Source organism: Aplidium turbinatum, chromosome 7 (assembly GCF_918807975.1).
Source record: "Aplidium turbinatum chromosome 7, kaAplTurb1.1, whole genome shotgun sequence".
Lineage (NCBI taxonomy): Eukaryota > Metazoa > Chordata > Ascidiacea > Aplousobranchia > Polyclinidae > Aplidium > Aplidium turbinatum.
Window position 1 is genome coordinate 17,072,897 of NC_137478.1, and position 17,821 is coordinate 17,090,717.

Sequence of the window (17,821 nt, forward strand, 5' to 3'; positions counted from 1 at the left end):
GCTTAGCATATTAGTTATTTTCTTGTAGAAACACAAGCATTTCAAAACGTTTGTCTGACATTCTGCTGCATTTGGGACGCATAATGTCCTTTCCATGCGAAAACATGTGTTCCACAGCAGCGCTGGATGGTATTGGTGTGTTGTATTTCAAAAACAAGTTGAAAACGGTTAGTCGGAAAGGTATCACTGTTCCAAGCGTGCTGTGATGGTTTAGCATATATAAATCTTTTAACGAGGTCCACTGCAACAAAATCGCTCTTTTCGTGGGCATAGAGCTTTTGAAATAAAGTATCTTCAACCTCCGCAATGACATTCATTGATTTTTCGCTTTCTCTGTCTGATCCTTCGTTCTCGATAGGCTACTGCTCACGATATGAGTGATCACCATTTGACGAACTTCTTTCGCTTGTATTCCAGGTAGCCAATCCAACCAACGCGAAAGCCGGTAATTCAGTTGAGTCGCGCGGGCCAAAATACATTGTGAAACGATAACAAAAAATGACGCATAGCGCTTGACGCTTAAAATCGGCAAAATAGTTGACGGCGCTATCACTTCCGTCAATTAAAAAAAATGACGGCTGCTAGCGTCAGCAAAAAGTTGACGCCGTTAAATGACACCGTCAAATTGACGGCGTCAACGTACAACACTGCTTTTGGACTTTTATGTACAAAGTGTATCCCACAGTTTCACAATTAGGGATTCAAAAACAGATTCCATTTGCAACAACTTGGCTTTGTAATTATGGATTGGATTTAGCGCCACGTGTGTATTGAAAACTGAACAGCGAAACCGGCTGGAAGTTAAAGCCGACATGCGGCTATGCCTAAGCAAAATAACGGCTCGATTTCAAAAACTCACTGACAGCAAGCCAGCACAGCTATCTCATTAGTGATTTGATAAACATATTATTTTCGGAAAAGTTACTGCTTTTGTAGTGCTGTTTGTTTGCAACATAATCTTGTATGGCTTTTAAAATATTACGACAACTTGCTTTGGTCGCAAGATTTTACCGAACTGATTTTTTTTTAAATGGGTTGCCTTAAAAACCAGTTGGGAACCATTGCCCTAATGTACACTGTATAGAAGGAGCGATCTACCTGGCGTTAGCACAAGGCTGAGCAGTTTGACAATTTTTTTTTTTATTCAGATTCCACTTCTGTGATAAAGGTTCACTATTTTATTTTTGCAGATGTTCAGAATAACCCTCTTTCCTTCGCACACAGTCTATGCTCTGGCATCTGAACGAATATTGTCAAATCTCTGGCACCCCGATGCCAACGAATTGAAGCAAGACGAGATAATTCTTAAAGTTACTAACAATGATGAACTAGATTATCACCATGGCCTGGTTTAAGACTTTCTGCTGATGCATGGCAAAGGCGAATTCTGCCAGTGACGGCACCGACAACATTTAAGCAATATTTAGGCCAGTAGTAGTATAATGGTAGGCTACTGCTACCCATGGCACTATCAGGTCTCGTAAGTTGTGGGGTTCTTTTTCAAAAAAGATTTGCAAAAACATTCATCATTATCCAAACTCAGTTTTGTCCCATTTTCTTCATTCTGTGCTGACTGTATCCTTGAATTTATTCAAATCATCGCATTTGTGTAGACTTCAACGTGTCAGTCTAGTAGGCTATATCGTATATTCTCAATCTTTTCACTTGATCTCATTGTTTTGTGGTGACAATTTGTTTTGTGCGTTAATGCGTGGTAGGCACTTTAACATCACCCACTCGTCGAAGAGTGCCTGCTTTTCAATGTGAAATTGCTTTGTGTTTTAGTCACAATTTTCCTTTTAAACTCCCTAGATTGCAGTCATTAAGATCCTTCTTGCACTCAGTTCAGTTGTAAAAGAAAAAATAGTATTAGCAGAGGGTGGGAATCGAACCCACGAAATCACTATTCTTCTGCCCTAACCATTAGGCAACGCTGGTTGTAGCGAAGCATTCAGTTAAATTTCTTTGTATCAAAATTTTTCGATCAGAATATCACGTGTCGAGTCACATGACTGAAATCAGCTGAATCGCGAGTACGCTTTTCGACGAGTGGGTAATGTTAAAGTGCCTACCTTAATGCGTAGCCTACCGTGTTATGCTCTATTTTTTAACAGCCTGTGGCTATTCTTCGCTGAAATACAATTTGTGAAAAGACTTTCAAAAAAGTGTTTCTTTCGATCATCGCATACTCACGAACGATTTTGGAATTTTATCCTACAACTTTCCCACGGAGATATATGATTTTCCGCTGTGGCCATAAAAAATAAAGAACGTTCCTCTAGTCATAGAATTCTATTTCTACAATATAAGGACCTTCTGATGATATCTTGTTAGGGTGAAACAGGCTGTAGGCTATAAGGGTTTTAGAGACTAGTAACTATATTTGATGAAAAGCAAATATATATTTGCGAGCATAAAAACAGTAGGCCTAGTGGTAGTCAGTGTGAACCTTGGGCTTGGTGAGAAAGTGCCAGTTTCTTCACATCCGCTGTAAAGCCAGTGAGAAACATTCGAAGATCACCTCTTATGGATGTGTCAAGTGGGTTTCGCTGTTTGGTATGTAGCAGAACAACACAGCTGAATCCCTTTTCAACCAGGTATGCGGTAGGAAATACTACCACGAAGATATGAGCTATTTGACAAAATCGTTACGCTGGGCGGTAGATGGGTTAGTTGAGAATGCGTCCTAATAATCAAAACGCCCCCCCCCCCCCCTTAAGCCGAGGTAATCATACCGCCTCCTGGGGGACGGTACTGCCCCGTTGAGAACCACTGCTTTAAATCAACAGTGAACAAGCTAAATCTTCCTTGAAAGAATCCCATCTAAGTAGACTATTGCTGGTGCAAGATCCCCTGTTCGAAAGCATAAGCACTGTCCAAACATAGGCTACTAATATTTTATTTCCTTGTCAATAATAGGCTTAGCCTACGTGTGTGGACTTATTGATTTGATTGAATCTTTATCCTCGGACTGGAAAAGCTTCGTGCAGAGCTTAATCCTGGCAGTTTCGCATAGCCTACTTGTAGAGGCTTTGAACAGTGCTGTATTCGAGGGTATACGCAGTATAGCCTACTCTCTGCTTTTTCTAGCAATAATAGTAGGCTATAGCCTACCCTCTGGTTAAAAAAGGACAATACAAATTATTGAGAGTTTCAAGGAAAGTCCGGAAGAAAAAACACAAACACAGTTGGCTTTAGCTGCAAAGGATAAGTTAATGTTCAAAAATATTCCTGATACAGAATTCTAAAACGGTGCCAATTAACAAGAATCAATTCATTCAGAGTAGCCTATTGTTAGCAGAATGCAAATGAGACTTTGCGCTAATGCCGATACTGACAATGGTCAGGTAGGCTCCCAGTCAGCAAGGGTTCGTGGGCCCCATGTGGGATTTCCATGGGCATTTGTGGGCTTAAGGTGAGTTTATCTGATGTTTCCGATTAGGCCCCAAGTGCGCGGCCTACTTCATATTTTTTTCTTTACAACCGATTCCCGACATCTTTTATTGAATTTATCTTAATAATGTTATCATATCATGAAAATGTATCTGGGAATTTATTTTCATTTCTTGAAATAAACTTTCTGGGCTTTCTGTGGGCATGAAGTGGGCTACCCACCATGATGAAAAATTATAAAATATACGTTCGTACCGGTCCATTATGCTATATTAAAGTGCAATAATCATAAAAATTGAATATATACAACGATACAATGCGACGGCGGTTTACATTTTAATAATGGTTTCATGGTGGCTGCCCACCCATTAGACGTAGGTGGGCTGCCCACTTGGGACATTTCTGCAAACCGTGAACACATAGGTAGGCTACTGGGGCCCACGCAATACAATGTGGGTAACCCATATGCAGCCCAAGTGGGCCCCACGAACCTTTGCTGACTGGGCTACTGGTTGATATTGCTAACTTGCAATCTGAAAAAATTATACAAGGAAATTTGCGTCATGGAGAAGCATAGGTGAGAAGAATTTGTAGACGCTTTGACATTGATGAAATACCTTCAATCCAAGGATTAAGAGACTTTAGTGAAAAAGTTGAAATTGTGCCCAATAATTTGAAGCCTCTCGTGACAGTTAGGCTATTTCAACTTCATCTTGTTCGACAGCTGAATGTGAATGTAGTTTCAGTTTAATGAACTATTTTATCACGCCGCCCTGGTTCAACTCTCGGGGTGTGCACTTGAGCAACGCATCTCAGGACTGCTCTCCATTCATCGGCACCTAGTGAATGGAATAATTCCCTTGCAACAACACTTCAACAATCGGAAACTTCACTCTGCCAATCTCGGTAACTTGCCCTGCGTCAAGAACCTCTACAAGTATGCGAAACTACCAGGAATAGCCTACCAAGGCTTTGTCAATCCGAGGATAAAGATTCAAACCAATCAATTTTGATGTTTATTAATGGCAATGGACCACCGGTGGCTCAATTTACCGCTAAAAAATATGTAAGATCCTGGCTGCTAAACCACCGATCAGGTAAGGATTCTAGGTCCCGAATTTTTAATGAAGATGTAGATTCCTTTCGGCAGGTTGTTTGGAATGTATTCATATAAACAATTTTGTAGCCTACCTCTCGTCCAATTTTGATGTTGATAGTTCATGTTATGGTAGAATAAAAATTCGTATTTTACAAGTTGTGTATTATTTATCATTTTAGCAAAACTGACAGTAGGCTATACCCTACCCTGTGCTTTTTTACGAATACAGCACTGGGCATTTGAATCAACGACGCAGACCCGGTCACCTAGATTTGCAGAGTGCAGTTTCCGATTGTTGAAGTCTTGTTGCCGGGTAACTATTCCATTTATTAGATGCCGCTGAATGGAGAGCAACGTGCTTTGCTCAAGCGCACACAGAATACCGACACCGCTCACTTAAGATTTTTCGGTGTTTTAGTGGCCACTAGTAGGGTAAAAAAAACACACGTTTTTGAGAATTATGAATGTGATTCTTTGAGGTCGGTAGTGGTACGTTTTTTGCAAGCAAGTGATGAATCCACATGATGTGTAATATTATTATAATGAATGGTATTCCGTGGTGGTTCTCGTTTTAAGAGACTTAGCTGAAGACTAATTGCTACCCTACTGACTGTTACGGACAATTTTCATATCAAACGTCATATAAAACCGTTTAGGTCTACTGAATCTTAGCGAATTACGTCATGGAAATTTCTAAGAAATGAGAAGATTGCAAGACCTGTAAAACATTGCAGCTGCAGCATAACATTACATCATCGTTAAATCTTGAATTGCACAAGCGTTTGAACACCTGCTGAAACATTACATCATCGTTAAATCTTTCATTGCGAGGCAGGTGTGGGCCAGGCTTGAACAGGTGTTAGCCAAACTTGAAACAGGTGCTTGAATAGTTTATCATTGCTTATCATTATCACGTCACATAAGATGCTTACGTGCGATTTGGAATATTGCAAATTATTCTCTCATTCGTAAAATTGTAGCTTGAAAGTTGGTCGCATATTGGTTACAAGAGTAGGTGCTCACTGCCTACCTACAATCCCTCCTCGGTCTGCTTCAATCATACTTGCAATTGTTTCTTGTTGTTTTTTGATTTATTGAGTTAGCGAGTTGGGATAAAAACCTGATTTTGTATAAACTTATAATGGCTTTAACAACGATAACTTAAATCCGAAATCCGTGGTACACATTGACATTTCTCTAGCTTGGTATTTCGATAATGAAAAGAAACTCAACACAAAAGCAAAATTGTGACCAGAAACAACGGCTCCAGGCACGCAGCAAAAAGCGACAATCAGTTGTGAAATCTCTTGGCAGCCAGGCAAGCCACATCACGCAGAACACAAAAAACAACGCAAATTCAATGTCAACAAATTTTCATCACAATTTCAATTCTAAATAAGTTTTCATCACAATTTCAATTCTAAACAAGAGGGCAATTGACCCGCCGGAACATTGCGGCCCCTAATTATGGCACATAATTACAAACAAAAGTTGAAGTAGAAGGGTCGATTCCCGAAATGCAATACACAGAAAGTATGTACATCATCAAAGCTACACAGAAACGGTGACTATTCTTTTGTAGCAGTGCAAGGCACTGGGATACCCTGGCCACAATGGCCTGGCGAATAGTTACACGATTAACGATTAATATCCACGTTAGTTTCATGAGACACACACAGCAAACAAATTAAATGCATTACACAGTAACTAACTAGCTACTTATAATGAGGCCGATCACTGAGAGCGCTGTAGAGCATACGTTACTAGGACATGTTGTTGAGTTACGCATATTGGGGCCCTGCGGATGACACATAGAGATACGCAGGTTAAAAACAGATTTGCGCGGTACATATCTACAATACACTACAAATTTAAATGAAAGGCAAGGGTGGTACAGATGTCTCCACGACACCCGCTAACAACAGACCAGGGCGGGGCCGGGTCCAGAACGCAGTCAAGCATTCCCCACAGGAGCAACGCACGATATATCCCTTAGGACCAAATCCACTTTGACCTCCCCCGATGCCTCATCCACCACTGAGACTGCCACCCTGACGCGCCGGACAATCGGTTTTCCTTTCCTAATTTGGGGGATGATCTCATGGACTCTCCCCAGACGGTACCTCCCTCTCTTAGTTATATCCTCTGGGGAACCAACCACCACTAATTGGCCAGGCTGTAGGTTTTCCACCAAACTGGCCCACTTTTTTCTACCCTGCAGGGAAGGTAAATAGAAAGAGATCCATTTCTCCCAGAAACTGTGAGATAGAGCCAGGTTATACCTATAGTCTCTCCGTAACTCATCTCGGTCATGAGGATTTCCTACTGATGAAAATGGGCTCAAGAATGGGTTAAGGAGTGTGGCTGGGGTGATAACAGTAGAATCCTTAGGGTCATCACAGACAGGGACTAAAGGTCTTTCGTTGACTATTCTTGTGGCACTACCCGTAAATGTAAGAAGTTCAACAAAGTTGGGTTTCCGTGATGAGTTCCCAATAACGTGGAAAAAGGCAATTTTGAATTGCTTGACCGTTGCTTCCCAGGCCCCTCCCTGGGCCGGGGCATACGGAGGAATGAACTCCCAGTTAATTCCCTTTTTTCGAAAAGAAGTTTGAATTTCAGAAGACTCCAGAATTTCTGGTAGTCTTTTAGATGCCGCTTGAAATGTGGTCCCGTTATCTGAGTACATGTTACGTATAGATCCACGCAAGTCTACAAATCTGGTAAATGCTAAAACAAATTCACTGTAAGATAGTGACGTCACAAGTTCCACATGGATTGCTCTACTCGCAAGGCAGGTAAATAACAAACCCCATGCTTTCTTTTGGCTTCTTCCCTCCAAAAACGTCATTGGACCAAAATAATCTACGCCACTGTTGAAGAAGGGTTTGTTATAGGCAGTGGTTCGTGGTAATGGTAGATCCGACATAAGCTGCCTGATAGGCTTTGCTTTCTCTAAGGCACATGGAGCGCAGTCATGCAAATAATGTTTCACCGAGGAATTACCATTTGCAATCCAAAAACGTTGGCGAGTAGATAACAGTGTCTGTTGCACACCACAGTGATAGCTATCACAATGAGCGTCAAGGACAACTAGCCGTGTCAATGCGTGCCTCGAAGGCAAAATAAGAGGATGCTTCGCATCGACAGTTATTTCGGGAGACTTACTCAAACGACCTTCAATACGAAGTCTCCCCCGTGTGTCCACACAAGGACGATACTTTTTTAGAGAGCGCAACTCCCTCAGGCACTGTTTATCAGCGCCAGCTTCGCTCGAAGCAAGACGTTTTGTTACCACATCGATCGACTCTGGCAGACCGTCACAACTTAACAAATCTCTATACACTACTTTCTGTACGTAGGAAACAACCCTATTTAAAGCGTCCTCCAGATAAGATGCATTTAACTTTGGTTTTACATACCCATGTTTCTTGCATTTGGATACAATGAACTCCGTGAAAGCTACAAGATAGGCGGCTCTCTTTTTCAACACGTACAAAGTAGGTGCGGTTTCGATCATCTTGCTAATGGAGCCAGTTGCATTTTCTCTTACCGTCATCTCCGGCGACAGTTCCATTTTACGAATAGCAGCATCTGCTCCATTCACCGTTGGGACCTCGCCTTCCTGCATGAGAAAAGATGGACCGCTCAACCACATCTCTCTGGAACCTGTTTTGGTGATGGCGTTCGGTCTGGTTCCAACGTCTGCAGAGTTGAGATGTGTCGGACAGTAATGCCATTCGCTCACCTCTGACAAGAGTAAAATACGATTTAACCTACGAGTAACAAACTTGCATAACCGTAAATCAGGGTTTCTGATCCACTGAAGGACAGTATTCGAGTCACAGCAGAAATGTTTTCTAAGATCAGGCAGGTGTAGTGCGTTAGCTGCCTGGTTTAACAGCTCCGTAGTATTAAGCGCGGCTACAAGCTCCTTTCTGGCAATCGGCCATGCACTTTGATGCTTGAGGACAACCCTACTTTTGCCAAAAACGAAGGATACACAAGGGACTCCCTTACACAGCCTACGTATATACACCACGGAAGCAAAGGAGTGATTGGAAGCATCACTGAATCCATGTAACTGATATACGATATCATCTGCGCAACACGGCTCGGTGTTTACAAAATACCATCTAGGTATGGAAAATTGTTTTAGCAAATCTAAAGAATGAAGCCACGACTTCCATTCTTTTATGTAGCTTTGTGGCACTTCGGTGTCCAATCAAGACCTTCGATAGCTAAACGCTGCAGAATTAACCTAGCTTTTAGGAAGAATGGCGCGCCGAACCCTAGTGGATCGAAATTTTGGCCAAGTTGGCTTAACATTGAGCGACGTGTGTACTTCTCCAAAGGTCGAAGAGAGCACTTAATGAATAATGAATCTGACTCAGTTTGCCACACGCAACCTAGAGTTTTTGCTACTGGTAAGTCTGTATCGTCTTTTTCCAGGTCGACATCGCGAAAGGAAGAAGCTAACATCTCCTTTTTGAAGTTGGACAAAACATCCAACGCCCCTTTGTTGGCACTCCATTTCACCAAACTAAAGCCTCGGCTATCGAACAAGTCAATGGCTTCTTTTGCAATCTCACTGACCTCATCAAGGCTATTTCCACAGAATATCAGATCGTCTATATACATATTTTTTCGAATGGTACTCAGGGTCAGGTCACTGGCTTCAGTGGGGTTTTGTTCAATCATTTTTTGAATAGCTAAGCAGGCTATGTATGGACTGCTTTTAATTCCCCAAGGGTGTACACAAAATCTAAACGGAATTACTTTGCCCTTTTCGATATCATTATTCTCAAACCATAGCAAACGGAACAAGTCGCGTTGTTCCATTGGTAATTGAATCTGGAAGAAGCACTTGGTTAGGTCTGCCATTAGGCCAAACTTTCCCAATCTAAAGCGAGCTAGAACTTGTGTTAAAGGGTTTAATATGTCTGGGCCCGACAAAATCACATCATTAACACACCTAACCTTAAACTCAGATTTGCCGTCATATACCACTCGCTTTTTTGCTTGGGATGTCACAAAATATGGTAAGTACCACACACATGCCGATGAGTCGTCGTCTTTTACCGGCTCAATGTACTCACTGGACTGCATTTCAGTCATCGTGTCTACTAAGAATAATCGAACATCAGATTGCTTTAAAGCCTTTCGTCGTAAGCTCAGAACACGGTCAAGAGCCAAAGAGTGGTTATCCGGTAATTCAAAGTCGGTTTTTAACGGTACGGGCATTTCAAATCTCCCATCTTCAACTTTCATTTGCGTCTCAACAAATTTTTGTGCTATGACATCATTGCGGGACAGTTCTATCGTTTCATCTGTTAGGGTTAAATCCTTTATTACATGTTTTAAACGACTGATTTCAATCTCCTGCGCATCAAAACTGTAAAGACTAAGTGACTCCTCAGCGACGTTACCATTAATGGCAACACGACGTACTTTAGAATCACCAAAGATCATAGAACCTCGACCTCCACTAGCCAGCCAGCCCAGTGGGGTTAAAATAGCATGGGACTCTTCCCGAGTCATGCCAACACGTTCTTCTAATACTCGCATCAAGTAAGCATGGTCATTCCCGATTAGAATATCGACCGACATTTTGTTAGGTAACGAAATCAATTCAACATTATCGAAATGTGAAAACCTATTTAAGTCTTGATGCTGCGGCAATGTTTCGACATGGTCACTCCAAGGTGCATTTACCACTGCTTCCACATCGCCATACAGTTCGTCAGTAACTAAGGATTGAATATTAAATTTAACCAGATCAGAGTGTATTTCTTGTTTGCCTGCTAGAGTGTCCATGCGGAAGGATACATTATCCGTGGCTTTTAGATACAATTCTTTAGCCAATCGGCTTGAAACAAATGTGAGCTGAGAGCCTGGGTCGTGTTGACAGTGAACCAGAGTGGTCTCTCCATTAGATGGGTTTATGACCCGCGCAGCCGTGACACGATTAAACACTGCCCTCTTATGAGCGATGCTTACGCTACGATTAGTGACGGCAGGTGCCGTTCTAAGACCATTGCCATTGCCCGATGTTCCTTGAGGATTCACATAGGCGTCGTGCAGTAGATAATAGTGCTTAAATCGGAAATCTTCGCCGCAGCGCCTACAATTACATGATTGGGTGCAGTTTTTTGCTTGGTGTTCTAAACGTAGGCAGTTGAGACAACGACCAGTCGTGGCGATAACATCCCGGCGTCGCGACGGCGTCAAGTTTAGGAACTCGGGACAATTGGGTAGTCTGTGACGCTCTTGCTTATTCCTACTCTCACAATAGATACAAAGTATGTCCTTCCTCGTACCCTCAAAAGAGCGGCTACCAAACATTTCTTCTCGGCTCCCAGAACTAGAGCCAGACCCGCGACTGCTACCTTGGGTGACATTTCTGACAGGCTGTGCTGAGGTTTGACGAATACGCATAATGTGATTATCACTCGCCGACCGTTTTGTATCTTTTCTAGCAACGACTTCCTCCATTAAGCGTATGGCGAAGTCCGTAGAGCGACACGTCTCTTCGCAATTTACGAAATCCATTAGGCTTTGGAAGCTTGGTTCCTCGGTGCTACCATATTGCTCTTTCAGATAGTACAAAAAGTCTTTCTTCGCATATCCAAGTAATCGACCTGCCAAGTCTAGTACAAAACGTCCTTCTAGCTGATGACGCTGGTTATACGCTCTAGCGAAGAGGGTACACTGAGCCAGCTCGTCTTTGAATTCCTTTATTGAGGATAATGACATCCCAGATAATTTATTGCCATGCCGTATCCGCCGAATCTCCGGCTCCGCGAGAAAGCCGCCTCTATAACGCCAAAGCGCTGCGACAAGCGATCCAGCGACATATCGATCCTTTCCTTTTCGCTCCAACCAGAAGTATCCGATGTTAAGTTTGAAATGGTTTGCGCGGCGCTACGTACGCAGGCTGCCTGTAGCAAAGTCAGCCGATTTCCCTCAAATGGGCAACTCTCCATTAGTGATTCGATACGGTTTTTAAAAAATATAAATGGCATGTTGTTGCCGTCATAGTTGATCAATGCGGCCCTGTCATAGAAAGTGCGACAATTGTGATATTTATAGAACCAGTTTTGTTGATCCTCAGCGCCTCTGTTTGCATTAAGCCCTGGCGGGGATGTCATAACATGTCTAGTTTCACGGCCATCATCTTTAACTAGTGGTAAATTACATCTCTCACTTTTAAGATCTTTCCTTACAGTTAAGGGGCATGTTTGTGACGGTTTCACAACCTTCGCTCTATAAAAATCATGTTGATCATAATGAGGTTCTCTTTCAGCGGCCCCATGAGTCCCCCCGGGCGGTTTTTCCAAAAAATTATCTTTAGTCCACGTCTTATACTTGTTTGTGAGGGCGTTCCCTGAAAAGATCTTTCTTAAGGGGGGTTCTCTATGTGGCGGTTCCATTAAATTCTCCTGTTTAACCTTGCCCTGTTTAGGTTGGGCATCTATAGCGGCCCCATGAGTGTCTTGGGATCTCCCAGGCGGATTGAAAATATCAGCGTCCCACCTCTGGACCTTTTCTATCGCTGTAGGGATGTAGTCGGTGACTCCGAGACTACTGGCCGTAGGCCGTCGTTGCCCGCGCTCCGACCCTTGGTCCGATCCACATTGTGAAAACAACTCAAGCTTACTTTGCCTTGCTCTCAGTTCGGCTGCCTTGATCTGCATTTCAATTTCGGCTCTGGCTTCGGCTTCCTCTGCTTCGGCTCTGGCTTCCTCTGCTTTGGCTTTGGCTCTGGCTTCCTCTGCTTTGGCTTTGGCTCTGGCTTCCTCTGCTTTGGCTTTGTTCACCCGCATCTGTTTTTCCCACCGCAACTTTTCCATTTCGAGCCGGATTTCAATCTCTTCTTCTTTTGAACGGCGCGAGCGACTACTCGAGGCACTGGTGGTTGATTTTCCTTTTATTGTACCTAATTTTGTATCTACCTTGGAGATTTGCTTCTGTTTTATAGTACGTCTCATTTCCTCAATCTCTGACCTGACCTGTTCTGTAGCTTCAGATATCATAGTGCTATCCTTTAGTTTATTCGCAAGTTCTAACAGTTCTCCAAAGTTGCCCTCTAACTCCGCCATATCAACCAAGGCCCGCTCTAGCGACGCTTCATCATGTACCATGGGGAGACCTCTCCTTAATTCTCTAACACCCTGCAGCACCTCTCTTTTTTATGTCTGACGTCCCTGAGCACAGCTTCTGCAGTGAAATCAGCATGGGTAAGGCTGCCATGAACCCCCTGAGGATACACCCGCCCAACGACCGGGTGGTCCGCCGTACCACCCCCAGACGCAGCGCCCCCTGTCCCACTGCCAGCTAGAAACGTACGAGACACCGTATGGCCACCGTCACCTTCCATTTATCAATTTAAAAAAATTACACTACTGTATACTATAGCCTACACACACTAATAGCGACACACGTAACGTAATGGACAGCGTAACCAACATTAATTAGGGACTTACCACTCGCTGAGTTACGGTGACGCAAGCCTCTTGACAAACAACAGTATTTAAAAAAAAGTCATTGTACACAATTAGGCTACAGTAGAGTTCCAGTTTACAACACGATTAAAGTATATTAAAGTCCTTTCGTTGCAAGGAGTCTTCGTTGCAATGAGTCTTTCGTTGCAAGTCTTCCTTGGTTGAAATTTAAATTTGTTATTCTTAAGTTAGTCCTTTAGTTCTTGTTCTTTCAATTCTGCCAATTTTGTTAGTTCTTTTAATTCTTTTATTTCGTTATTTAGATACTTTATAGTTCTTTACTTCAGTTGTCCAATTATCAGGTTTTTATTTTTGGTTACAAGAGTAGGTGCTCACTGCCTACCTACAATCCCTCCTCGGTCTGCCTCAATCATACTTGCAATTGTTTCTTGTTGTTTTTTGATTTATTGAGTTAGCGAGTTGGGATAAAAACCTGATTTTGTATAAACTTATAATGGCTTTAACAACGATAACTTAAATCCGAAATCCGTGGTACACATTGACATTTCTCTAGCTTGGTATTTCGATAATGAAAAGAAACTCAACACAAAAGCAAAATTGTGACCAGAAACAACGGCTCCAGGCACGCAGCAAAAAGCGACAATCAGTTGTGAAATCTCTTGGCAGCCAGGCAAGCCACATCACGCAGAACACAATAACGATTCAATGTCAACAAATTTTCATCACAATTTCAATTCTAAATAAGTTTTCATCACAATTTCAATTCTAAACAAGAGGGCAATTGACCCGCCGGAACACATATTTAACTGTTTTGCTTAGTGCTTGCTAGCTGAACGAAATTTCCGTCTTTATCCAAGTAATTTGTATTGTAGTGACAAGTTTAGTGGTGTATCGCGTTGCATCGCAATTTCGACAGCCTTGGGCTATTTTTACAGAAATACAATTCTCGAATAGACGTTTTCGGAAGAGTGTTTCTTTTCGGTCATTACATACAGACGAACGGATCCGTGTGTTTGTGTAATTTAATTTTTTAATTGTTAAATTTAGCCCCAACATTTAATATATCTACACTCGGTGGCGACAGGGACTCGGCCGCCGTCGACTCGACTGAGTTTAAGCCTGATGATGTTCTTTGCGGTCGGGCAGGCCATTCTGGGGAGGGACCCAGTAACGATGAGGCTAAGTCAGTTCGAGAGGCCCGGCATCTTAGAAGGGATATTTTGACTCAAATTGGAGAACTTTTTGTAACCCTAGGTTCTTTGAGTGATAAGCAGGAATTGTTAATTTTTCGATCTAAGTTATCTACTTTAGAAGAGGAATTGCGGCATTTCCATGCTCTTTTGAGTAAAATTTTTAACTCTGCAATTTTGGCAGAACTTCGTGATAGGGTAGATCCCGAATTTAACTCGTTAAAAAATAACTTCGAACAAAAAGTAAGTGAGTTCTCAGATATGTTGAATGCTGACATACATCCTGATGATAGCGCCTCAAATGTAAGCACTAGGATGTCTGAGAGCTCGTCACGGATAGTTGCACAAATTAACCTGCAGCTAAGACGAGAGAAGCTTCAGATACAAGCCGAGGCCGAAGCGAGAGCTGCTGAGGCCGCCGCGAGAGCTGAGGCCGAAGCAAAAGCTGCTGAGTTCGCACTCAAAGACGCCCAGTTGAGAGCTAAACAACGTAAGGAGGTGGCTTTAGCTGAATATCGATCAGAGGCGGGCTCCCGACGTAGCTCTAAGAAGGGCTCTTCTAGGCATTCCAGAAGTGAACATCAATCGCGGTTAAATTTACATAACCTTTTCTAGACGCCTGTTCAATCTGTAAGTGGACCAGTACAATCCACATGTTTTCAAGCTGTTTAGAACTCACTTACTGGCTTTCAGTGTAAAATTGAGTCTTGTGATGTGGAAATAGCAGACCTGAATAAAGTCATTCAGGATTTGACCTTGCAAAATGAAACCTGTGAATTGTCTCGCAATGATAATTTGGCTAGAGAACTTGTAGAACCGAATATTGAGTTGAAAGATGATCGATTTGAGATACTTGTACCGTTGAAGGAAGATATTGATTTACCTAACAATTTTGTGTTGGCGTCAGATAGAGCTGCTGCTTATAAGGAAGAAGGCTTTAAAACAATCTGAACTTCGTGATTTCCTTACTGACACCATGAAGGATCTTAAATCTAATGGCTATAGTGAGCGTGCTGGTGAAGCAGAAAATGTAAAAGGATTTGAGTGGTATTTACCATACTTTGTGACGTCACAATTAAAAAAGCGTATTGTTTACGATGGCAAGTCTGAATTTCGAGAAACTTGTGTTAATGATGTAATGTTTTCGTGTCCTGACTTGTTAAACCCTCTGGTAGATGTCTTGGCTAGATTTCGGCTTGGTAGATTTGGTCTCATGGCTGATGTGACTAAATGCTTCTTTCAAATAAAGTTACCTGAGTCGCAGAGGGATTTGTTTCGTATATTGTGGTTTGAAGATGATGGGGGGGAAGAACAGTCACCTTCACGCGGTCCCCCCTGTAAGTAGCATCATAAAAAATGCGAAACGAAGACTGTCAAAACCGAACCTCGACCCGGAACGCTCAGTACAGGACCCCACAAGAACCGCTCTTTTCAGAGCGCGGCAGTTCCACTGTCGACAAGTACCGTCGTCCCACCATCTTACAGCTGAACGCTGAGGGCATCACATCCAGCAAGATTGATGTGATCGAGCAGCTCGCTCATAAGGACCGAGCTCTTGTCATCCTCCTCCAGGAGACCCACTGCACTTCTGCAGATAAGCTAGTAATTCCACACTACTCACTAGCTGGGTTTACCCAAAGCAGGAAGCATGGCCTTGCCACGTTTGTCCATGAGAGCTTAAACTGGACGCTTGCGAACTCCTCCGCCAATGAGGAAATAGAATGGGTTTGTGTGAGCATTGAAAATTACAACATCATCACTGTATACAAGCCACCATCCTCACACCTGAACCCATCATCTATACCCGCATTCCCCTCACCCAGTATCTATGCTGGTGACTTTAACTGCCAGCACACCGACTGGGGTTACAAGTACATCAACAGCGACGGAGAATGCCTGGCTGCTTGGGCTGCAAACAACAACCTCGCCCTCCTTTACAATCCAAAAGATCCAGCCAGCTTCTGGTCCGGACGCTGGGGAACGGGCACAAACCCTGACCTGGCCTTTGCAAGCATGGACACAGACAGCTCTCTTCCTGACAGACGTGTGCTAGAGAAGTTCCCACGCTCCCAACACCGACCTTCGCTTATCACTGCTCCTAAGCTTGTCTCTCCCATCCCAAGTGCCCCAGTGAAGCGATGAAACTTCAGAAAGGCCAATTGGAATCGCTACAGCCTCATAACCAATCAAACCGCGGCGCAACTACCCTCACCTTCTACCGCCAACGTGGATGAGGCTTACCAAGACTTCTGCCGTGCTATCAAATCCGCAGCTAAACAAGCTATCCCTCGCGGCCGCCGAAAGAACTACACGCCGTGCTGGGATTCAGAGTGCGAAACTTTATACCGCTCTTATGTTCGTGCCTCACCAGGTGCTGCCTCTATCTCAGCCGCAACAAGACTGCTTGATCGGCTGGACTCACGGAGGCTAGAGCGATGGAAAAACACCGTCAACACTATCGACTTTACACACTCTAGCCGGATAGCATGGAGTACTGTCAACAACCTTACGGGCCGTTCAGCACGCCCTTCCCGCCAATGCCCCGTTACTTCCAATAACATCGCATCAGAACTTGTGAAAAACGGGACGTACAAAATAGGCGACCGCAAGTTCTCCAAACTTGTAAAGAGGGAAACGTGTGATCTCTGGAAAATCCCAACACCAGACGAGGAAAGCATTTCTGGTGAATTTACGTCCGATGAGTTTACCGCTGCCCTACAATCAACTAAGACCCGTAAGGCCCCTGGTCCCGATAACATCTGCCCCGAACTTGTACTCCATGCTGGCACCGCCATGAAGTCTTGGCTGCACAAATTCCTGTCTTCCTGCTTATGCCAACTCAAAATCCCCAAAATTTGGAGACGAGCCAAAGTAGTCGCGATCCCTAAGCCTCATAAGCCACAAGAGGATCCGAAGAGCTATCGACCTATATCTCTTCTCTGTATCCCTTTTAAAATCTTCGAACGTCTTATCTACACTAGAGTCGAACCAATTATAGACCCACTCTTGCCCCGGGAACAAGCTGGTTTTCGACGTGGAAGATCTACTGTAGACCAAGTCACTCTCATGACTCAAGACATCGAAGACTGCTTTGAGGCAAAGAAGAAGGCTGGTGCTGTGTTCCTTGACCTCACAGCCGCATACGACACCGTATGGCACCAAGGCCTCACCTGCAAACTCCTCCGCCTGCTCCCGGACAGGCACATGGTCCGCATGATCATGGAGCTCGTTTACAATAGAAGCTTTACCCTCACCACCGGAAGTGGTAAACCAAGCAGGTTACGACGCCTTAAGAATGGCGTCCCTCAGGGATCTGTCCTGGCCCCCCTTCTGTTTAACATCTACATCCACGACTTGCCAATCACGGTATCCGCAAAGTACGCCTACGCCGATGATTTGGCCATTTTACACTTGTCGAATCAATGGGATACACTAGAAGAGACTCTAAACCAGGACATGTCGACACTTTCGGCATACCTCCAGAGATGGAGACTGAAGCTCAGCGAAACCAAAACAGTGACGACAGCCTTCCACTTAAACAACCGGGAAGCGAAGCGTGAGCTCAAGATCAACACCGATGGAAAAACCCTGCCCTTCTGCCCAAACCCTAAATATCTAGGGGTAGTCCTGGACAGGTCGCTCACTTACCGTCAACATTTGGAGTCACTACGCAA

The 17,821-nt window shown here is 43.6% G+C and overlaps 2 protein-coding genes across 6 annotated transcripts in view; one reads left to right on the forward strand and one right to left on the reverse strand.

Moving 5' to 3' along the window:
* The window catches only part of LOC145774375 (transcriptional adapter 1-like), a 99,461-nt gene extending 97,235 nt beyond the window's left edge, over nucleotides 1–2,226 (forward strand). For 3 of the 5 annotated variants that reach the window (XM_082585613.1, XM_082585610.1, XM_082585611.1), the window contains exon 8: nucleotides 1,191–2,225. In XM_082585613.1, coding sequence (XP_082441739.1) covers nucleotides 1,191–1,355 — 165 coding nt within the window. In that variant the 3' untranslated portion in view covers nucleotides 1,356–2,225. Of the gene's footprint in view, nucleotides 1–1,190 lie in introns of all 5 variants that reach the window. The other 2 variants (XM_082585609.1, XM_082585608.1) reach the window with 1 other exon arrangement.
* Nucleotides 2,227–6,446: 4,220 nt separating this feature from the next.
* Nucleotides 6,447–11,044, reverse strand: LOC145773796 (uncharacterized). The gene is made up of 3 exons (XM_082584924.1): nucleotides 9,468–11,044; nucleotides 8,902–9,098; nucleotides 6,447–8,242 (listed from the first exon to the last, which is right to left on the reverse strand). Exons 1-3 carry the CDS (start codon nucleotides 11,042–11,044, stop codon nucleotides 6,447–6,449), a joined length of 3,570 nt encoding a protein of 1,189 aa, XP_082441050.1.
* Between the last annotated feature and the right edge of the window lie 6,777 nt (nucleotides 11,045–17,821).

Bases quoted from the DNA above. Each gene is read 5' to 3' on its own strand.
- LOC145773796 (XM_082584924.1), bottom strand. From the start codon at position 11,044: ATGGATTTCGTAAATTGCGAAGAGACGTGTCGCTCTACGGACTTCGCC. The intron at 9,099-9,467 runs GTGTGTTAATGA...CTGTGGAAATAG, and splicing joins AAATCTGAGTTTAAGGTTAG to CCTTGATGAGGTCAGTGAGA. The intron at 8,243-8,901 runs GTTGCGTGTGGC...TACTCTTGTCAG, and splicing joins ACCAGTAGCAAAAACTCTAG to AGGTGAGCGAATGGCATTAC.